At 43.4% G+C, this 22,837-nt stretch overlaps 2 protein-coding genes across 2 annotated transcripts in view; one reads left to right on the top strand and one right to left on the bottom strand.

Annotated features, from left to right (window-relative positions):
- Positions 1 to 4,338, top strand: part of CHCHD4 (coiled-coil-helix-coiled-coil-helix domain containing 4) — an 11,704-nt gene extending 7,366 nt beyond the window's left edge. The window contains exon 4 of the mRNA XM_075831814.1: positions 3,941 to 4,338. The gene's annotated coding sequence lies outside the window, so the exon portion shown is untranslated. The remainder of the gene's footprint in view (positions 1 to 3,940) is intronic.
- LOC142656864 (netrin-4-like) lies at positions 707 to 22,837 on the bottom strand. The gene is made up of 10 exons (XM_075831812.1): positions 22,195 to 22,837; positions 16,444 to 16,982; positions 13,898 to 14,164; positions 8,787 to 8,913; positions 8,200 to 8,388; positions 4,817 to 5,030; positions 4,568 to 4,701; positions 3,918 to 3,986; positions 3,342 to 3,512; positions 707 to 1,840 (listed from the first exon to the last, which is right to left on the bottom strand). Exons 1-10 carry the CDS (start codon positions 22,259 to 22,261, stop codon positions 1,704 to 1,706), a joined length of 1,914 nt encoding a protein of 637 aa, XP_075687927.1. The 5' UTR covers positions 22,262 to 22,837; the 3' UTR covers positions 707 to 1,703.

The following is a 22,837-nucleotide window of genomic DNA, read 5'->3' as shown; positions in this document are numbered from 1 at the left end:
CTGCCCATTGAAAGCAGTGGGCAGACGAAAGCAGTGGGCAGACGTTTGTCTGTTCACACGAGGCGTATATTTACGCGCCGCTGTCAAATGACGGCGCGTAAATAGACGCCCGCGTAGAAGAAGTGACCTGTCACTTCTTTGGCCGTAATTGGAGCCGTTATTCATTGACTCCAATGAATAGCAGCGCTAATTACGGCCGTAATTGACGCGGCGTTCAAGCGCCTGCACATGCCGGTACGGCTGAAATTACGGGGATGTTTTCAGGCTGAAACATCCCCGTAATTTCAGCCGTAACGGATGCCCTCGTGTGAACATACCCTTACATGTGTGATACTGTCTGCTAAAGCAGGGTATCTAATCCTACATACCCTTACATGTGTGATACTGTCTGCTAAAGCAGGGTATCTAATCCTAACATGTTAGGATTAGATACCCTGGATCAGCAGACAGTATCACACATAGGATTAGATACACCGGCTCAGCAGACAGTATCATACATGTTAGGATTAGATACACAGCATCACACATGATAGGATTAGATACAACAGCTCAGCAGACAGTATCACACATGACCGGATTAGATTCAGCAGCTCAGCAGACAGTATCACACATGACCGGATTAGATACAGCAGCACACTGTCCCGGTGATATATTTTTAAGCACACGCCTTCAGTCTGAAATGTTTAAATAACTTTAATTTACATTTAAGTACAAAAAGGGGGTTCTAGCCGCGCTGAGCGGATGTGGTCAACGAGTGACATCGCAAAGAAAACGGAAGCATATTTACAGGAGGAATCGGCGCTCAACCCAAAAAGGGGGAAAGGTCAGGCAGAATAACACAGATGACCCCTAAACTTTTACACAGATCCATTCTGAAGACCGCATGGCAAACACATGGTTACATTTCCCTAAAAGCAAAATAGTCAATGGGGAATAATGGAGCATTCTCATTGGCCGTCATCTCATGAATATTCATTCACCCTATAAACAAATCAAATAATATCCACCGTCCAAAAATCATTGTAGGGTACAGAAAAACGTAAGCCGGTATATTACTTAATCTAGAACTTCAGGAAACTACACCTGCAGTCCATCGTCTCTCTATTTACTGTGCAGCTCAATGCAAGCGATTGCTCCCTGGTGTCAGCCATTTCAGGTTGGTTAGGCGCTGACTGTATTCTTCTTCAATGGGATGAGTAATGGAAACTCCCTGTACCCATGACCCCTACTTTATATCGCACACCTGCCGAGACATTTACATCCCTATGTAGGGCTGAATCCAGCCGCTCCTCTTATAACGCTCCAGAATTATTATAAAGTGTACTGCTCCTTTAAAATGTCCATGAGGGACCAAGTTAGTTTTTGTTTGCGTGTTAGTTATTCTCCATCCCATCATAGGGTCTCTGGATAATAAATCACATCCAGTGTGTTCTCCAGCAATGAGATCTCTGCAGTCATCATAGATTTCTGATGGTTTACGAGCAGCTCCCTCCATCGTGAAAGCAGAAACTCACAGCACTGGAGTTAATTATTTTTTGCTGCCATGAGCTTCTAGGACTTTTCACCTTCATTGCTCGTCTATCCAGGAGGCCTAAGAGTTCCTTGTGTGTGGAGTGAGATCTACGCTACTGGCAGATGAATAGAAGAAAAAGCCCTTATTAGAAAATGTCAAAGATCGTCGACTCCTCCAAGATCGCCGAGACCTATTTGCAGCCCGAGCGGATAAAGTCAATGACCTGCTTGGCCCAGACCGCCTTCCAGGGCTTGACCAGACTGTTCATGTTGACCAGCAGCTTGTTGTTCCGGGTGTCCTCCGGTCCGGCTATTAGATAGTCTACACCTGAAAGAAACCGCATAATAATGAGATATCGGTACACCTGACTTATCTGGACGAGAACCCTCATATACTAACCGAAGACCAACTCAGACCGGACCAGAATGGAGTTACAAACTGCTTCCATTTTTATCACACTTTCTAATATGCTTTGTGTATGAATTCCTCTGTTTTCAAGATATCTGCTTGCTGTCAGTGAATGAGGACATTGTTAACATACAGAAGCACAAAACCTGCACAGACCTACGAGTGTATTCACAAGGGTCAATAGTGTACCGCGCTGTCAGAACTCATGCCGCAAAACTGCACGCTTTTCACTGCGAATTGGCGCGGTCATTGTCCGTGCAGACTGTGTGAATACACCCATAGTCTCTGTTCACACTAGCATCACGGCTTCTGTTTTTATAGCGGAAGCCATGAAGATCTGACGGGTCCGACGAACCCCACTAACTCTATAGGGATCAGTCAGGGTCCCAGTATTCTTGATGGTGAGGCTGTGGTTATTGTATCCATATTCTTTCTTTGAACGAACCATGCAGCGGTGTCAGTTTCATATTATCAGGATGGCTATTCAGCCATCAAGCAGAGATCTTGAAAATGGTGAGGATGATGCCCAAAGTATATTTCAGTACGGGTCATGTATGGGTAATATGGGCCGATGAAGAAAATCCCATATGTGACAGAGTATTAGGGGTAGAATGCCCATCGTCTGTGACCCTGGCGCTGCGAGGGGTGGGAGCTGCTCTGCCAGATATCTTCACTTGAAACGTTTGATTCATTCAGTTCAACTTGCGGAATGAGACTTGGATAAGAGACAGAAGAAATTGATCTTGTGTCGCAAACAGGCCAGACCTGCCCCGAACAGAAAGGGCACTGTGTCTGTCAGCGATTTCTGGGAGAGAATGAAACGCTGGCATTCACTGCAGAGCTGCCAGTCCTGACCCTTTAAGTACCGGATGAGACTGTGGCATGTTGCATGGCACGACCCTGCGCCCACCCGGCAGTTTCTACATCCTTCACAGCCTGGCTGAACTCCCTCTATATTCTATCAGCTCCTGTTTGTGTCTTCTGCCTCATTCTTGAGGTTGGAAAACATACATTTTACCTATTGTTTTATTATTTTATCTAAATCTGTCCAACATTTTGCACTGATTACTTTCTTAATATATCTTGATAGCGATCAGAGCTACATTTTTCTGATAGAGCTCCAAATCCCCTGCATATACACATATAAATGATAAAATTCTTTCTGCCGGTAGTCACCACTAGGGGGAGCTTAGGAGCAGATTTATTATTGAGTTAAATGGAAGCTGTATAAATCCCTATGCAGTGAGCGCCTCCTAGTGGTGGCTGCAGGCAAAGAGAACTTTATCATTTAACTCTATGGCTGTGTTAATCGGAGCAGGGGATTTGGAGCTCTGTATCAGAAAAAGGAGCTCCATACCCTATAAAGATATAGTCTGGAGTAAATCACAGAAAAGTCAGATTTATATATTTCAGGCCATACCTGGGTTAAGGATGGGGCAGGTGCAGCCACGATTTGTCCATGATTCAGGATAGATGCTCCGGTTGTTTCGTCCAATTTTCACTTTCCCAGATTTTAGGATTTTTCTCACTTTCACCACCACTTCTGCGTGTGTTCCTTTATCATGTGCGGAGAGGATCCGTGCTTTTATGACTGCACGAAAGAACAGATATCTATCTACTTCTTAAATTACATGGTGTTTTCTTCTCCAGTCACATCCAAAGCTGCATCCACAATTCTACTAGTTGCCTATTACCAGAAAACTGCATTTTGGGAGGTTGTATGGCAGTTATACATTTGAAGCTCCGATGTTAAGTCACCTACTTGATTGTGCAGTGGAGAAAATGGCAAACCGGCATTATGAATACAGCTTTGTGTGTGATTGGAGTATAAGACAAGAAAACATTAGGATGCTTAAAATGTTTTTAGATTCCTGGCAAATCAAAATGTCATCTTAATGTTCTCGGGTCAGAAATATTGAGAATTTATCAAGTGCAAGACGTTATTTTACTATCGTTAAGATCTGGAGAGCGCAGTAACATCCGTTCTCCCACTTACCATACGCATATTTCATCTGGCAGAAATCCGTTATGCTCCGCAACATCCGCTCCTTGCACACACACTTCTCTGGAGGACGCACATGACGTGCCAGGTACATGTAAAGAAAGACAACATATCAGCCAAATGGTTAACACAGGCAATCTGGCAGGTGTGGTGCACTACAAGTGACAGAATGCTGGGTCACCTGCCCTACATGTATCCAGACATGGGTAATCCATATAGCAGGTAAAAAAATAAAATGTTTGCTCCTGCACTTTTTTGAATTCTTTAATTTCCTTTTATCCATTCACTTCTAGAGCAGTCTACGAAACTTCTAGTGGTTGCCCTTGGAAACAGACAACAGATCAGCCCTGCCTGTTGTCAGACATGTGATCTGAGTTCTCAATGTTCAGCTGTCGTGTGACCTCTCAAAATGTACTTAAGGGGAGACCAGTAAAAAACAGACTTTCACTTTGGTTGTGAATAGAGATGAAAACATTGTATCTATATAGCAGTACAAGATCAGTAAAACTAAGGATTTACAAAGTTGCACTGCGAAAGCTTCTAAATTGTTCTTCAAAATTGGAGTATTCCTGTAAGAGAATTCTATTGGTAAATTAAAGCTTAATCCGATAATCCCATATGTTAGGATTGGTCGCGGTGGTTACCTGGATGACGTAGAGCTGAAAAGCCCTGTTCACTTGTCCACTTCCAGTCTTCTTCACTCTCATTGGCTGGCATTTCTATGATGTCAGGAATCCGCCCACCAATAGGAATGTTTAGGTAGTGCTCATTGTCATTGCTGCCGAAAAAGGATAAAGTGACTAGATTACGGCAAAAATCAGAAGTAGTGACGTCATCAGTGGGATTTGTAACATTTTTAGACAGTTTATGTTAAAAAAAAAAATTCAGGATACCTGTTCCGACACTCCCCTGTGTCCGGGTGACAGTCTCTCGCACAGTCACATGGGCGGCAGCCATTCTCTCCAAACCCCCAGTATCCCATCAAGCAGCGATCACAGTATGGGCCGGCCACACCGGGTTTGCAGTAACAGAAACCAGTTTTGGGGTTACACTTCCAGCTGCGGTTCAGTGTCTCATTCACGGAGCCAATTGTATTACAGTAACATTCTGTTATATGGATGATGAGAGTTATGATACAGCATACTGCGCAAGTTGAATATATTGATTTATGTGCTAAAAGAAGATAAGACTGGTTGCCACCAGTAGCCCCGTAGAAATGTCCAGTCATGTTCTTGTATATAGGGGCAGTATTATAGTAGTTATATTCTTGTATATAGCGGGCAGTATTATAGTAGTTATATTCTTGTATATAGGAGCAGTATTATAGTAGTTATATTCCTGTATATAGGGGGCAGTATTATAGTAGTTATATTCTTGTATATAGGAGCAGTATTATAGTAGTTATATTCTTGTACATGGGAGGCAGTATTATAGTAGTTATATTCTTGTATATAGGGGCAGTATTATAGTAGTTATATTCTTGTACATGGGAGGCAGTATTATAGTGGTTATATTCTTGTATATAGGAGGCAGTATTATAGTAGTTATATTCTTGTATATAGGGGCAGTATTATAGTAGTTATATTCTTGTATATAGGGGGCAGTATTATAGTAGTTATATTCTTGTATATAGGAGGCAGTATTATAGTAGTTATATTCTTGTACATGGGAGGCAGTATTATAGTAGTTATATTCTTGTATATAGGGGCAGTGTTATAGTAGTTATATTCGTGTATATAGGGGTAGTATTATAGTAGTTATATTCTTGTATATAGGGGCAGTATTATAGTAGTTATATTCCTGTATATAGGGGCAGTATTATAGTAGTTATATTCTTGTATATAGGAGCAGTATTATAGTAGTTATATTCTTGTATATAGGGGCAGTATTATAGTAGTTATATTCTTGTATATAGGGGGCAGTATTATAGTAGTTATATTCTTGTATATAGGGGGCAGTATTATAGTAGTTATATTCTTGTATATAGGGGGCAGTATTATAGTAGTTATATTCTTGTATATAGGGGGCAGTATTATAGTAGTTATATTCTTGTATATAGGTCAGTATTATAGTAGTTATATTCTTGTATATAGTGGCAGTATTATAGTAGTTATATTCTTGTATATAGGGGCAGTATTATAGTAGTTATATTCTTGTATATAGGGTCAGTATTATAGTAGTTATATTCTTGTATATAGGGTCAGTATTATAGTAGTTATATTCTTGTATATAGGGGCAGTATTATAGTAGTTATATTATTGTATATAGGGTCAGTATTATAGTAGTTATATTCTTGTATATAGAGGCAGTATTATAGTAGTTATATTCTTGTATATAGGAGCAGTATTATAGTCGTTATATTCTTGTATATAGGAGCAGTATTATAGTCGTTATATTCTTGTATATAGGGGCAGTAGTATAGTAGATATATTCTTGTATATAGGAGCAGTATTATAGTAGTTATATTATTGTATATAGGGGACAGTATTATAGTAGTTATATTCTTGTATATAGGGGCAGTATTATAGTAGTTATATTCTTGTATATAGGGGACAGTATTATAGTAGTTATACTCTTGTATATAGGGGCAGTATTATAGTAGTTATATTCTTGTATATAGGGGGCAGTATTATAGTAGTTATATTCTTGTATATAGGGGCAGTATTATAGTAGTTATATTCTTGTATATAGGGGCAGTATTATAGTAGTTATATTCTTGTATATAGGGGCAGTATTATAGTAGTTATATTCTTGTATATAGGGGGCAGTATTATAGTAGTTATATTCTTGTATATAGGGGGCAGTATTATAGTAGTTATATTCTTGTATATAGGGGGCAGTATTATAGTAGTTATATTCTTGTATATAGGAGGCAGTATTATAGTAGTTATATTTTTGTATATAGGAGCAGTATTATAGTAGTTATATTCTTGTATATAGGGGCAGTATTATAGTAGTTATATTCTTGTATATAGGGGGCAGTATTATAGTAGTTATATTCTTGTATATAGCGGCAGTATTATAGTAGTTATATTCTTGTATATAGGAGCAGTATTATAGTAGTTATATTCTTGTATATAGGGGCAGTATTATAGTAGTTATATTCTTGTGTATAGGGGGCAGTATTATAGTAGTTATATTCTTGTATATAGGGGCAGTATTATAGTAGTTATATTCTGTATATAGAGGCAGTATTATAGTAGTTATATTCTGTATATAGGGGGCAGTATTATAGTGGTTATTTTCTTATACAACAGGTTGCATTCACTGCACTGCAAATTGATAAAAGATATATTTTAGGCTAATTGTCCCTTTAACTGTACCCTGGCATCAGGCTGGTTAAACACAATTCAGCTATTTAAATAGAACGGGTCTCTCCTCGCCCGCTCACAGCTGTTCTTTGCATACACAGGCACGCTGGATTACGGGACTAGAAAAAAAAGCCAAGATATAATTGAATGAGCACCGCTAATGCCCCAGATGTATCACAGAAGGAGACAGAGGCTTAACAGAACAAAGGGCTGGCATTACGGCCCCCGTGAAGTGTAATGCCCGGCTCTCAGTGAAAATCCCAGCGCCAAATGAATCATATCACACTATATCAAAACCCAGGAATCCGGTGTTATGCTGTAGCTGAGGGGCAGGTGTGTGTCGGGCAGACGGCCGTCTTTTATCTCCCTTTCCTTTGTGTCTGAAGCGCTGGGTATGTGGCATCTATACTGGCAGTTTTGTGCATTTTTATGGACTTATTTCCTGGCACAAGATGCTGAGACAAATTGCTCACCAATGCATCACGGCGCACGCTCTTCAAGCTCGTATCTTAAAGGGGTCGTCTACAAAAGATATCTCTGTGTCACATCTTATCTAATAGAGGGGGCCGCTCCACTAGAGACCCCGCTGTAACAGCTGCGAAGAGTTGGCACCAGCATGGATGCCCACCGATGGGCACACCAACATGCATTGAAACTTACAATTTCATGTGATTTGCCTTTGGTACCCAATATTGGCCACATTATGTCGTATATGGGATGAAGATTTAGGGTTGGAGCAACTTGATTCACAAATGCTGGGGTCACTCCTAGGGCAATAATTTCAATGGGCACCTTGGTATGCTTTGTTGAGTATAGACATTGCCGCTGCGCTGTCACAGATAGATATTCATCTTACAGATATTGGGGGTGGGGGACTCCCATAATTGGCTTCTTGGGAGCATGTGCAGAGCCTATAAGTAGCGAGGAGCCGGTGTCCTCTAAGCCTGGTACATTGCTGGACTTACCTTTGCACGCTAGAGGGGAGCTGGCGGGCTCTGTGGCATCCCTGTAGTGGCCTGCCCGGCATCTCTGGCAGCGGTGCCCTTCTGTGTTGTGCTGGCAGTTCTCACACACTCCTCCGCTCTTCTTTCCAGAGGACAGCCAGACATTGTGATCGAAGCGACAGCGGACAGCGTGATTGTGACAACGGCAGCCTAAACATGGAGACGGGAGGAGGAAGACTAGTTATTACCGGGGTTCATATATGACAATCATATACAATCAACCACGTGAAGACAAATAGATAGTATCTCTCTCATATCTATCTATCTATCTATCTATCTATCTATCTCTCTCATATCTATCTATCTCTCTCATATCTATCTATCTCTCTCATATCTATCTATCTCATATCTATCTATCTATCTCATATCTATCTATCTATCTCATATCTATCTATCTATCTCATATCTATCTATCTATCTATCTATCTATCTCATATCTATCTATCTATCTATCTCATATCTATCTATCTATCTATCTCATATCTATCTCATATCTATCTATCTATCTATATCTCTCTCTCCCTCTCTTGTGTTTTCTTCACACTCACGTTTGCACTCATTAGGATCTCCAGTCTTCCCATCTCCTGGCCTCCATGGCAGATCATTGTACATTGGGGCGCATCTTTCACAGTGATCCCCCGCTGTGTTATGTTGGCACACACACTTACCATGGACCTGGCAAGATAAAGAACAAGTTCCATTGACTTATAGGCAGATTGAGCTAAATGTGTAAATGTCACCCTCAGTATAAGAACATTAGACTATATGTAATGAAAGTTATTTATGTCTAAAGTGTATTCAGAATTCAGTTTGTGCCTAAGTTGGTGTATCTAAGTCCATTGCATGGAATATGTCTGCTGAGCTGTGTATCTAAGCCTATCATGTGTGATACTGTCTGCTGAGCTGTGTATCTAAGCCTATTATGTGATACTGTCTGCTGAGCCGCTGTATCTAATCCTATCATGTGTGATACTGTCTGCTGAGCCTCTGTATCTAATCCCATCATGTGTGATACGGTCTGCTGAGCTGCTGTATCTAATCCTATCAAGTATGATACTGTCTGCTGAAGCCTTGTATCTAAGCCTATTATGTTTGGTACTGTCTGCTAAAGCCGTGTAAGCCTATTATGTGTGATACTGTCTGCTGAACTGGTGTATCTAAGCCTGTCATGTGTGATACAGTTTCAGCTAACCACAGGACTACATCCCCATCATGTAATGTTATAAGTTGACACCAATGACTCTTGATATCCCCCTTGTCTTCAGAACCACTTGAGGTGCGGATCCTGAGATAGGGGGCGGCCATTGGCGTCTTCCTGCTGTATATTCCAGAAGAGAATATGTGGGTCAGGCATTGATATATTCGGCCTCTGCCCCTCATTGTTCCTTTGTATCACATTAGTCTGACGCTTGTAAACTATGGGGGGCACGGCGGCGGCTCTATGTGGGGAGGCAGCGCCCTCCGGGCTGCCGCTCATGTCACTGTCTGGGATGTTTTCCGCCTGGCACAGAACCAGAGCCTCTTTTTTTACATCCAGCTGGTCTTTGAATTGCCGAGCCATCAGCAGAGCTGCACCATGCCTGGAGGTCACCGAGCCTGGCACCGCGTACAGCAGATCGTTTGGAAACTCTGCTGGGGATTATCAGGGTAAAGGCACAAGATGTTTGGACAAGAGATAACTTTTAGAAACGGAGGAGGGTTATAGAAGGAATGTGATTAAATCCACTAAGAAATCTGTGTGCAAAAACAAGATTTACCTCATGTGACCTGGGAAGGGGACGGAGCCCCCAGACTAGAGCCCCTCGCCAGACATTACCCCCTCACAAACCAAACCCTGATACATTCAAGTCATATTAGGGAGCGTGCACTCATCTGCAGCAAAACAATAGAGAGATCTGAAGGGTTAAAGAGGAAGGGCCCCATGACCATATCAAGGGCCCAACCACCTCCTGATCCTGGCACTGTTTTGGGGACCCTAATATCCTTTTGCACTACATCAGCAATGTTATTTTCTCACATTAAGTGACATCATCGTGCTAGGAGTGATGACATCACTGGGTCCTCATGGCAATCTAACATCACCCCTAGACTATCGTACAGCAAGCGGAGAGTAAGGCTCTCATATGTGGCCCCCAACTACACAGAAAGGGCCACACTGTGTTCAGATATATGTGCCTAATCACAGGGGCAATTATAGTGTTATTTAACCCTTAACTGTAACAGCAGCAGAGTAAGGGTATGTTCACAAGGCCTATTTTCAGCCGTTTTTCGGGCCGTAATCGCCCCTAAAAACGGCTAAAAATGCGGGGGCTGAGCGCCTCCAAACATCTGCTCATTAATTTCAATGGGAAAAACAGCGTTCCGTTCCCACGGGGCGGTTTTTACGCGGCCGTTTTTTAAAACCGCCGCATAAAAAGAAGTGCATGTCACTTCTTGAGACGTTTTTTGGAGCCGTTTTTCATTGACTCAATAGAAAAACAGCTCCAAAAACGGCCGTAAAAAACGCGAGTTGCTTAAAAATCGGCTGAAAATCAGGAGCTGTTTTCCCTTGAAAACAGCTCCATATTTTCAGCCGTTTTTTGTTAAGTGTGTGAACAGAGCCTAAGGCTATGTTCACACGGGGTCTTTTGCCGAGTTTATTGACGCGGAAACCGCGTCGCAAAACTCGGCAGAAACGGCCCGAGAACGCCTCCCATTGATTTCAATGGGAGGCGTCGGCGTCTTTTTCCCGCGAGCAGTAAAACTGCCTCGCGGGAAAAAGAAGCGACATGCCCTATCTTCGGGCGCTTCCGCGTCCGACCTCCCATTGACTTCAATGGGAGGCAGGAGAAAGCGTGTTTTATGCCCGCGGCGCTCAATGGCCGCGGGCGAAAAACGGCGCGATAATTGCTATTCACACGGAGTGTTTTGGGGGAGGAATATCTGCCTCAAAATTCCGTTTGGAGCTTTGAGGCAGATATTCCTCCCCCAAAATACTCCGTGTGAACATAGCCTAATACTAAGGAATATTATAGAGAATAACCAGGTATTCATTGGTGTCATCAGGGTGAGGAAGAGGCAGGAGAGACAACTAACAGCAATCCTGTCTCCCCTGACTGTAGGGACCGCTCACTCACAGCTCCAGCTCATCACAGGGAAGGAAGCAGCTCTCAGATGGCAGCTGTTCCTTCTGATAAACAGATTTGAGCAGGAACCTGACGTTTCTTGTGAACATCCTAGTGGCTCATTGTACGGCACTTCATGTCAGCAGATTGCATGGGGATGAGGCGGCGATTGTGTAAGCACTGGACACTAAAGACTGGACCAATGAACCACTTGACATCAAGGACTATAGCTCTGGATCACTATGCACCAGGAACTAGAGAAGAAAATCAGTAGACACCAGGGACTGGAGAGCTAAGTCATTGAAGACCGGGGACTGGAGCATTAAACCACTAAAGACCAGGGACTAGAGAACTAAAGGGGGTTTTACACAGGACGATTATCGGGCAGACGAGCGTTAATATAATACTCGTTGCTGATAATTGGCCAGTGTAAACAGATCAGCGATCAGCAGATGAAAGAGCAAACACTCGATCATCTGCTGATCGTATCGTTTTAAAAAAGTAAAATATTATCGTTGTTGGCAGCACATCTTGGTGTGTAAACAGGGAAACTAAGCCACTAAAGACCAGGGACTGGAAAACTAAACCACTAAAGACCAGGGACTGGAAAACTAAACCACTAAACACCAGGGACTAGAGCATTAACTTACATAAGATTAGGGACTGGAGTATTAAACCAGACACCATGGACTAGAGAACTAAGCCACTAAAGACCAGGAACTGAAGCATTAAACCACTAGAGAACTAAGTAATTTAAGACTAGGGAGTGGAGCATTAAACCACTAGACACCAGGGACTGGAACATTAAGACACCAGGGACTAGAGAACTAAGCTACTAAGGACCAGGGACTGGAGTATAAAACAACCAGACACCAGGGACTGGAAACTGAGCCATTGAAGACCAGGGACTGGATCACTAAAGCACTGGACACCAGGAAATACAGCACTAAACTACAGGACACCAGGACCAGTGTCCATCACTCGTACGCAGCAGAAGGACCGCAGGCTATTTCATCATTGTCCATATAGGTATTTATCATATATAATTTTATAGCAGAAGATGCCCACAAGATTCCAGCATATCCCATATCACAGGGTCAGGAAGTTTCCGGCTGTGAGCCACTTGCTCTATGTCTGTGCATTAACATTTTGCTGAACCCAGTGTTGTGGGGGCTACTGTTGGGGCTGGGTCACCTCCCTGCTGGAGCGCGGCCAGTTGGGCGGTGTGCATGGGGTGGGGTGAGGTGTTAGTTGAGCCGGCTACCCCATCACTATGAAGGTCAGGTCGTGCCAGCATCCCCCCAGGGCCTCATGCTCAGAGAGTGGGACGCTATCCGGGTAATGACAACGCTGGACGAGTTACTCGTTGCTGCAAGTGGAGGAATCTTACAGAAAAATAATAAAGTCCTCACCTCCCCCATTGTGAGGTAGAAATATCGGATTTATGGAAAACCCGTGATTATTGTTTCTCCATCAGTCCTCCCTAGTTTTTCAAGGTTTTCAAGGTTTTATGTCAATAAAGCTTAATAATTTTAAAATGAAGAGTTCCATAATTTTCTATTATACTCTGCGTCTCAATTTCTCGCCATTTTCAAAATACCTGCTTGCTGTCAGTGAATGGACCATTGTTGATTACATCCAAAAGCCTGAAAACCTGCCCTGACCTAAAACTTCTCACAGCTACAATGGAATCCAGTCTACACAATCCTCTGCGATCAGCAGCACAAATCTGTCTCCTGTCCTGATACTTTGCTACATTGTATCAGTGCAGGTCAAACGTATCAGCCCAGAGTCCAGAGTGTTTATCTCACAGAGGTTTGTCTAGACTGGATACAATTGTAGCAAATGTTCAGCAGTCAGAAGTATAAGGTCTGGAGGGGTTTTCAGACTCTGGATGTAAACGAGAATGTTCCAAATTGCCTACGGCAAGCAGAGATCTTACAATATTGAGGATTTAATGTGCAAAGTATATTAAAAAAGGTGCGGAACTCTTCATTAAACAATGTCTTTGGTCAAATGTTTTACGGGGGGGGGGGGGGGGGTCAGGGGTCGATTATAGAGTTGCAAACTATATTCCAATTTCTAAAAAGATGGTCTGATGAACAGTATCGACATTGGTAGAAATTTGTGAACCCTGCAGAATCCTATATAATACAGGACAGACCTGTAGTTACATTTTGACAACCAATTCTGAAACACCGTGCACAGTGTACAGTGTAGCTTTAAATGCTGTCCTATCTGGGCAGGGCTTATAGTCCCGGTCATTCTGATCTTCCTGATTATGGAATAGAATGCCAGAACTGCAGTAAAGACTGACACTTACACACATAGGACAGTAGTAGAGGGGGAGCAGATGGATTTTTCTCTGCAATGCAAAAGACTATGCCATTCAGGGTCAGTGGAAAGCTGAGTGACAACCACTATGACCAATGTAATGGCTGCCAGTAGTGGTTGTCATGCAGCAGCTCTTGGTAGGAGCGTAATATAACTAAGAAACCTTACTTTAGTAGGAAATGCGTGTCCTTAACACACAACAATCGGTCCCCTCTACTCACAGCAGCTTCTGATCCTGTAACGCTTGCCGCCTGTTCACACTCCTCCGCGTGTCCGTTGCAGAAACAGCTTCCACGTACGATCAGATCATAAATGGCGTAATGAGCGAATCTCTGGGGCTTCTCCTGTAACCCCGGCACGGCCTGACAAGGACATTCCTGTCTCTTTAAGAGCTGAAGTCTCAGGTTGGTAATTTTCAGCAGCTCTTGTGCCTGAGCACTGTAGGGATCCTCAATCCTATTGGCTGGATTTAAGGCTCGAAATATCACCTGCAGGTAAGGGGGATGCAAACACAAAGTTATTGAAAATACAATGTATAGTGCACCCCGAAATTTACAGGTTAAAATCTACATATTATGTTGAGCAAATCTGCATGACTTATGCTCCAGTCACATCCAGAGCTGCATTTTAAATTCTGCTGGTTTTCTGTTAGCTCTCAGGCAGGGCTGGCGTCAGCACCCGGCGAACCTGGGCAAGTGCCATCTACCCTTGGGGGGCCCCTCTCGGCTGCTGGGTGCTTTACGCAGCCGCTATGGCTTTTGCCGGGGATTCCGCTCTCAGAGGGAGCCCCTGTCTGGGAGCAGAATCCCATATATGGACAGTGACGTCAGGAATCCCGGGCCAGAGCGTCGGCGGCGCTCTGGCCGGTGGTGCCGCTCCTGGAGGAGCCCCTGACGTCACTGTGCATATATGCACAGTGACGTCAGGGGGTCCCTCTTGGAGCAAAATTCCTGGCCAGGCAACCCTCTGGCTGGGGATTCCATTCCTAGATCCCCAATTGCGCTATCTACAAGGGAGGGTGTGTGAGGCACTACCAGGGGGGGGCATTATTTACAGAAGGCACTGTATATATGGGGGCATAACCTCTATATGGGGGACAAGCTGCAGTTTTCTGCTGTTTTACTGCCGCAGTGAGTTCCCCACAAAGGGGCCCACTAAGTCTGTGTCGCCCAAGGGCCCACATAAACCTGGAGCCGGCTTTCCTGCTCTCAGGATTCATGAACTGGAATCTCACAGCTTTTCACTGCTGGCTGTGTCTTTGCATCGCAAGCTTTTCTGCAGTGCATTGTGGGAGATGTGGCATTTAACCCCCGGCTTTATACAGGTGCAGAAAATGCTACATATTTAGGAATGCTCTGCATTTATAAGAACCTAGTTTAGGTGACATCAGCAGAATTTTGAATGCAGCTTTGGATGTGACTAGAGTATAAGGCATACTGCAGAGTACAGCAGCACTATGTATTGTGTATGATGGATAATGCGACGGAAAATGAATAGAGATTGAGGAATAATGACGGAAGCGCATGGCCCCGCCCACTGCACAGCGTGATCTGCGTCGCGGTTTTCCTGCCCGGTCAACTGTCATAATTAAAGAACATCCTAACAAATTCCCTCATCCCGAGCAGCGGGTCCGATTTCCCAGCCCCCCACTGTTTAGGAGACGCTCACCCCGCTGTGACACAGAAACGCTCCATTCTCCTGCACTAGCAGTCGGGAAGAAATTAAATTCCAACGCCGCGGGCACAAGTGCGTCTACCGCTGCTGACGGGCGGCTCCTGGACCCCCGTGGTTCTGTTATGTGGAAGGGGGGCTGATGGGATCTTCTGCGCACTTAACCCTTTTGAAGCCAATTAGCTTAAAATTGCTTAAATGGCAATTCCCTAATATGTGATTCCTGGAATTGGGAGTTAAAACTGCAAAGAAAGTTCCAAATCCTGAATAATTCAGGTAACAAATTTGCAAAATTCAGCACTGAACTGCAATACACCCCATCCAATCAGCGACATGGATAGAGAGGAGAGGTTATATCGCAAAAATCCACACATCGCCCCCTAGGGGATGTAGGAAGACACCACCACACCTAACCTACAAATCTAGTAAATAAAGTGGGTGCAGCCATCCAGCCTGTTATATATACCCCAAGTGTCAGTGTATCATTATCCTGTACCCCAAGTGTCAGTGTATCATTATCCTGTACCCCAAGTGTCAGTGTATCATTATCCTGTACCCCAAGTGTCAGTGTATCATTATCCTGTACCCCAAGTGTCAGTGTATCATTATGCTGTCCCCCAAGTATTCTGAAGAATAAACTTTTTCTATTTTTTTATGTATAATTATTCTCACTCATTAGGTTCCATAACTTATCTAGATTTCCGTGGTGCTGCTTTCTGGCTTGAGCGCTCATGTTTCCATTGAAGGGTGTGATTACTTTTGCAACAAATTTTCTATTCCAGTGCATCTCAGTAAAAATAAATAAAAGAAACAGCATCTTTGCAAACAGCCTTTATTAAAAATGTTGTACTGTTTTGTGTATACAGCTCCTATGCAGAACTATGTGTTCCCATGGTCTTTTACTATTTACAAAGTTGATTCCATTTTTGAGATGCATTGGAGCAATTAGAAATTTTGTTACAAAACTAATCATACCCTTTAAATCTAGCGCTTGGATCTTCAGCTCCCAGACCTCCGCTGAAATAGGAAAACCTCTCCGATATAAAATACGAAAAACTTGACCCTAAATAATGTGTGTGGTGTTTTCTGGTCTCACCTCTCCTCTCGTACATGGCCGGGCGTCTGAATACCTGGAGGTGCACAGTGACCCCTCTTCATTCAGGTCGTCCTGAAGGCCAAATGTAGCCGTGCAGTTACTAGCAAAATACTTAGAAGACCTCCAAGTTTTGCCGTGGTCAAGAGACCTCTCCAGAACCATCGCTGCCGGACGTGGAGACCTGAAGACCATGATGACGTGCGTCAAGTAAAACTCTGTCTCGAAGTCCAACCTGATCTCCTCCCTGAGGACGCCCTGAGCCGACTGCCACCAAGTAGCCGGACTGGAGAAGACGTCGTCCGTCATGTGAGAAGGAAGGTGGGAATTCTCCGGCTGGTTGATGCTACATTTCGTGCACTGGCTTTGGCCGCAGGCGACAGGCGTCTGTTGAAACTGGACCTCGGGGTAGAAGCAATAGAGTTCACTGACATTCTGGCCGCAGGTGGTGAGGGTGACCGGCGTCCGGCCGATGGCAAGGTTTCCAACTGGCGGGTTGCAGGAATGTCCATCGCACCGGAGACGGTGGAACTTAGATGAATCTGTTTAGAAAACAGAACGGAAAGACAGTGAGGCCTCCGGGTTCATGTCCGAAATCGTCTCCACCTGTAACATTGAAGTCCTTTAATAGTCTATACTTAAAGGGGTATTCCCATATAAGACATATCTATGGCATATGCCACCAATGTCTCATAGATGTAAGTTCCGGATTTGGGACCCTCACATGTCTACAGAACGGGAGTGACCGAACCGTCGGAGAATCAATAGACAGGTGGCTGCGCATGTGAGTGGCTCTCACCATTGATTCCTATGGGAGTTACGGACAAAAGCCGAGCTTGTTTGCGTGGCCACTTCTCTATTGATGATCCGTCTGGATGCAGCGGAAGCGGGCAGGGGTTGTATGGTTCCCGGTCTTTAGATAGGTGCTGGTCCCAGAGCTGGTACCTGCATCTATCCCAAGGATAAGCCAGAACTGTCTAAGATGGGAATTCCCCTTTAAGAGAAGTCATCAATGTGTAATTGGGACCCCCACCAATCAGATGAAGGAAGAGGAGGGAGCGTTGTGGCCCTTTAACTAACTGCTGTTCCACACACAGTGCCACATTCCTCATCGTTTTCAAGATAGTAACAGTCCTGTTAAGGGTCCGTTCACACAGAGTTTTTTGGCGCCGATTTTGTCACGGAAACTGTGGAAAGGCATTTATACTTCTCACAGCTGAGAATTTGTAACAATTGTCTCCAGTCTAGACAATCCTCTGTGAGCTAAACCCATCAGAAGCACAAATCTCTCTCCTGTGATGGTAGTTTGTTACAATGTATCAGTGCAGGTAAAATGTATTAGTCTGAAGACCTGGCTGTTTAGCTCACAGGAGGATTGTTTAGACTGGTTACAATTGCAGCAAACTCTCAGCTGTGAGAAACATTGGGTCTGCACAGACTTTGGATATAAACACGAATGTTCACATTCACTGACAGAAAGCAGAGACCTTGAAAAGGGTGAGGAATCGCTTCAAATCCAGTGTATATTAGAACATTTGGAGGTATAAGGAAGCATTGTATCATGAATAGGGACCACACAGGAGTAACGCCCTATACAGTGATTATATGGAGTCTCTGTAGTGCAAAGAGCTTGCAATCTAATTAATGGATCAAGTTAAATTCTTGTTATAATGATGTCATTCGCCCACAGTCAGGGGTCACCAGCCTGCCACGCAAGGAGACGACCTCAGATGCCAGCGCAGATCTTCAATAATTCATATAATAATGATGACTGGGAAGCGGTCTGATCTCTTTTGGAGCTGCTGTTGCATTCACTGATCCCCTGACGGCCGCCGCTGAACCGGATCCATTCACCAATAATCAGCCAGTATCCGTTCTCATAAGCCAGGGACCCGGCCCGCTACATTACCCGCATCTTACCCAACTGATGGCATCATAAATGGGTCCGCAGGTGGCCCTTCAAGGCTTCTGTAGTAGTACATGTAGCCTTCATACACTGTTTCTTTTATTAGGCTAATGCAACACGGCATTGCCCAAGGGGGCACCGGACTCTTGAGGTTTGGAAAAAAAAAAAAACTTACAGACGACCCCCAACCACTGCAAGATGGTGACCATGTGGGATTTATACCTATTACCTGAATCGCTGCCTCTACAGGTTGGACTGATCCGGGGAATAGTACATGACATCTAAAGTCCAGCAGTATCTACCCCTATATTATCCTTCCATTGAAGCTGGTCTATGGTGCCCAACATTGGGTGCCACTCACAACTTATCTCCACAGTCATTCATTAGTTGGATTCATATGGATGTTCATGATCTGACCTGCAGGGCTATAATTAGAGTATTATTGTAATAAGATCCGTCAGCAGCAGCCTGCTTGTTGATGGTTTCCAGGCAGCACTGCATGGAGAATAAACTCGCTAAAAACAAGTGTAAATAGCAAAAAGTTAATGAAGATAAATCTCAAAGATGTGGAGATCTCTAAAGGGATGGTCCATCTTTATATAAAATAATTTCTGCAACTTTCTATTTCACTTTGTGTCTAAATTCCTCACCATTTCCATGATAACTGCTTGCTGTCATTGAATAGGGACATTCTTGTTTGCATCCAGAGACTGAAAACCAGTGAGATTGGAGGGTTTGCTACAATTGCATCCAGTCTAGATAACCCTCTATGGGCTAATCAGTCCGGACTGATACATTTTACCTGCGCTGATACATTGTAGCAAAAATCAGGACAGAAAGAGAGATTTGTGCTGCTGCTGTGGATAAACAACTTGGCTGCAGCTAGAAAATGAATGCAAAATGCAGAAATATATTTAGTCTATATCTGTAGTCTGATGGGGGTAGTAGTCAGTGTATAGGAAGAACGATCATGACATGTCACACATAGTGCAATGAGTGGAATAAACTTTCACTGCCCTGAAACGTGATGACCCTGGGGGAGAACACATACAGGTCAGTCCGGTCCTTATACAGAACTGTAGAACATGACGGCCGAGCGATAATATCTGTTCTGGTTACACAGAGATCCTGCTGGTCGTCTCAGTAATGGGATGGGGGGGGGGGGGGGACATGTAGGACTGACATCATGGAGTCCAGGACTCTGCGTTGCGGTCAGTCACAGTCTGTTCTGTAACACTTCATCTTGGGGATCTTCTGTCCCTAAAAAATTGTTCTGATTTAGGGTCACCCTTGATGAACTTACACTAATCTGTTAAACAAACTGCTTAAGGGGGTTGTAAAGTTTAGGAAACCCATTTTCAAATATCCCATTAGGAAATTCTGAGTTAATAGTGAGGGAGGGGTCCCTAGTTTAGGACCCTCATCTATCAGTCAGAGTGGAGAGTGTATAAAAGGAGCGTCTCTTTGGAGGACAGTCCATTGATTTTAACAGGAACTGTGTAATGCTTCATTTCTCCTGTGGTGGCGCTGCAGGGAAACTGAACACTTGTCGCCGAGTTCCCCTGCAGATTACTGCTGATCGCTGGATTTCCCCTCTAACAAAAAGGGATTGTACAAAATAGACAACCCCTTTTTAATAGTAATTCTCTAATATATTCACACTCATAAGACAGGAAACGGCATAAATAGCAATTCCTTAGTATATTCCTATTATTGGAATGGCTTTCTTTGTAGGTGTGAATGTTCCTACAAGGGGCCTGGGATCAGACACCCCTGACTTTGCTCTGCAGGATACCGGTATCGATTATAGGGTCTGTATACTGACATGGGAGAAGAAGATATAGGCTACTGATAATTATCCAGCTGCCGGGGTGATGAGGAAGAATCCTTGTGGAAAAGTCGCAACGTAGCTCTGTCTTAAAAGGACTCTAAACCTAAAGCCTGTCTGATCTCCATGTGCAGTGCAGTTGAATGTGATCTATTGTTCCCTGTTATCAGCCATTTCAGGCTAAAGAGATGCTGACTATTGTGTACAAGTGGATGAGTGACCGGAAGTGCACAAAACCCCCCATGATCACTACTTTATATCACATATCTCCAGCGCTGAGACTTTTTTATATCCATATGTGTGCCTGATATCAGCCGCTCCTCTTATAACGGAGCTGCACTACTATAACCTGCTGACTTTGGGTGTACTGCTCCTTTAAACTAGTCCCATAAAATGAAATGCACAAATGGTTAGTAAAATATTTTGGCCATTGATTGCTATTACATTTTGCTAATTAATCCCTTATCTGAACAGAACAGAATTGGAAATGATCTATCATCGTCATCTAGGCTCACAATGTGCCGTCCAAACATGTGCGAGCGAGAAATCAGTTACTGGAGGCCAATTCCTTGGATCCAGAAATCTATTGTTGGGACCAACTATTAAAGTTTTATAACCTGCTGAAAATTGTGCTGTATGGAGCATTGCACCCCTGAATCTACATAAATGTTGTGGCACTATGTACATACATTACATTACTTATTCTGTACTGATCCTGAGTTACATCCTGTATTATACTCCAGAGCTGCACTCACTATTCTGCTGGAGGAGTCACTGTGTACATACATTAGATTACTTATTCTGTACTGATCCTGAGTTACATCCTGTATTATACTCCAGAGCTGCACTCACTATTCTGCTGGTGGAGTCACTGTGTACATACATTACATTACTTATCCTGTACTGATCCTGAGTTACATCCTGTATTATACTCCAGAGCTGCACTCTCTATTCTGCTGGTGGAGTCACTGTGTACATACATTACATTACTTATCCTGTACTGATCCTGAGTTACATCCTGTATTATACTCCAGAGCTGCACTCACTATTCTGCTGGTGGAGTCACTGTGTACATACGTTAAATAATTACTTAGTATTTGCCTAATAAACATGGCAAACCCTGGGCTCCCCTAGATCGTATTGCTACAAGGAGGTGAATAGCTGGATGACAACCCTTGTGTGGACTGTATTTGTTGTCACACAGATTTACCACACATAGATAAAACGTACAATTTTTTTTTGTGCTGCTGGGGGTTAATTCTCAATATTACTTCAGGAGGATATAGATCAGTGATACAGACGAAGTGAAACAAGACTACACAACCCATGGCAATCTGATACATGATCAATACTGGTTGACCTATATAATATCTGTGGACTGTTCTATAATCATCTGCAGTATTGATCATGTGTCACATTTTCTTGGCTGTAACAACCGACCTGGAGCCAAGTGACACGAAAGAGAAAGAAGATCCTGATGTATCTATGGAAATAAAGAATTCTACCCAACAAACTGCAAAAATATGGAACTGACTGTTTCCACTCTGGATAGAAAGCGGTCAATCATAAAGCTGGAGCATACAATTTATTGACAGCTGCTCTACCCAAGAGATTCTGCAGCAGCTGGGTCTTATTTTTCAAAATCTATTTAATAGATGCAACATCTGAGCTGAAACACTGTAAAAATATGTATCTAATGATAACCTCTACCTGTCTATACATCTAATTATCCCATATCTTGTGTATTTATAGAATTATCATATAATATGATAGATAGATAGATAGAGATAGATAGATAATCTAATTATCTTATATCCATCTCTAATATGTAATGTAAATGGAATCTGTTCTGTCTCCATATATCCAGATCATCATATATAGTAACATATAAATAAGTACAATGATTGCTGACATCAAAGATCATCTAATAACGCCCAGCAAGCGGTGTCAGGACACGATGAGATTTGGAATCCCCCCATACCTGTGTCTTGCTGGTAGTCATGTGACCTCCATGACTCACCTGGATCTGTGTGCACTGAGACAATCCATTCCAGGAACACAATGAATGTGAATCCCTTGTTCTGCATGACAGGAAATGGATCCCAGACGATGGGGGTGATGAGTAGTGATGTGAAAGGCTGTGGGCTCCCCTCAACCCTGCATAGTCTGCCCCCTGGGTCACCCCAGTATCTGCACTCTACTACTCAGGCTGTCAATCAAACATCTCCAGCATAAGGGACAAGTCTTCACATCTTTGGGGTTAGTCTTGAGGCTGATGGCTTCTGTCCTGCCCTCCTTACACAGTGTATAATTATATGTCCTTACTCCACATGTCTATGTAACGACTCCTGCAGCTTTTATCTCACCCTGCACTCCACCCCTTTAAATCAGACTCTTCCAGATTAGTCTAATAATTAGATCAGGGCCGGTCTATGCCATGGACTAGATATATATTCTATATACTGCTCACTAGCTGATTATAGGAGGTTGTAGATTATAAACTATTATAATAATATAAGTGAAGTTGGCTGTGATCCTGCACTTATTCCTCCCTAAACTTCAGTGACACTTGAGACTCCCGGGTGATGCTCTGGTCCTCGGCTCCTTCCTCCTTGAGATGATGAATCCTCTTTCACTTGGAAGCCGCCGGGCTGTCAGTTTCA

The sequence above is a fragment of the Rhinoderma darwinii genome, chromosome 7 (genome assembly GCF_050947455.1).
Source record: "Rhinoderma darwinii isolate aRhiDar2 chromosome 7, aRhiDar2.hap1, whole genome shotgun sequence".
Classification (NCBI taxonomy): Eukaryota; Metazoa; Chordata; class Amphibia; order Anura; family Rhinodermatidae; genus Rhinoderma; species Rhinoderma darwinii.
The sequence above is the reverse complement of the archived record's forward strand: the minus strand, read 5'-3'. Positions and strand labels throughout refer to the sequence as shown.

Coding starts and splice junctions, on each gene's coding strand:
- LOC142656864 (XM_075831812.1), bottom strand. CDS start 22,261: ATGCAGAACAAGGGATTCACATTCATTGTGTTCCTGGAATGGATTGTC. Junction 14,165..16,443: donor GGCCATGTACGAGAGGAGAG/GTGAGACCAGAA, acceptor CCTTACCTGCAG/GTGATATTTCGAGCCTTAAA. Junction 3,987..4,567: donor TTCAGCTCTACGTCATCCAG/GTAACCACCGCG, acceptor TGCGTCCTCCAG/AGAAGTGTGTGTGCAAGGAG.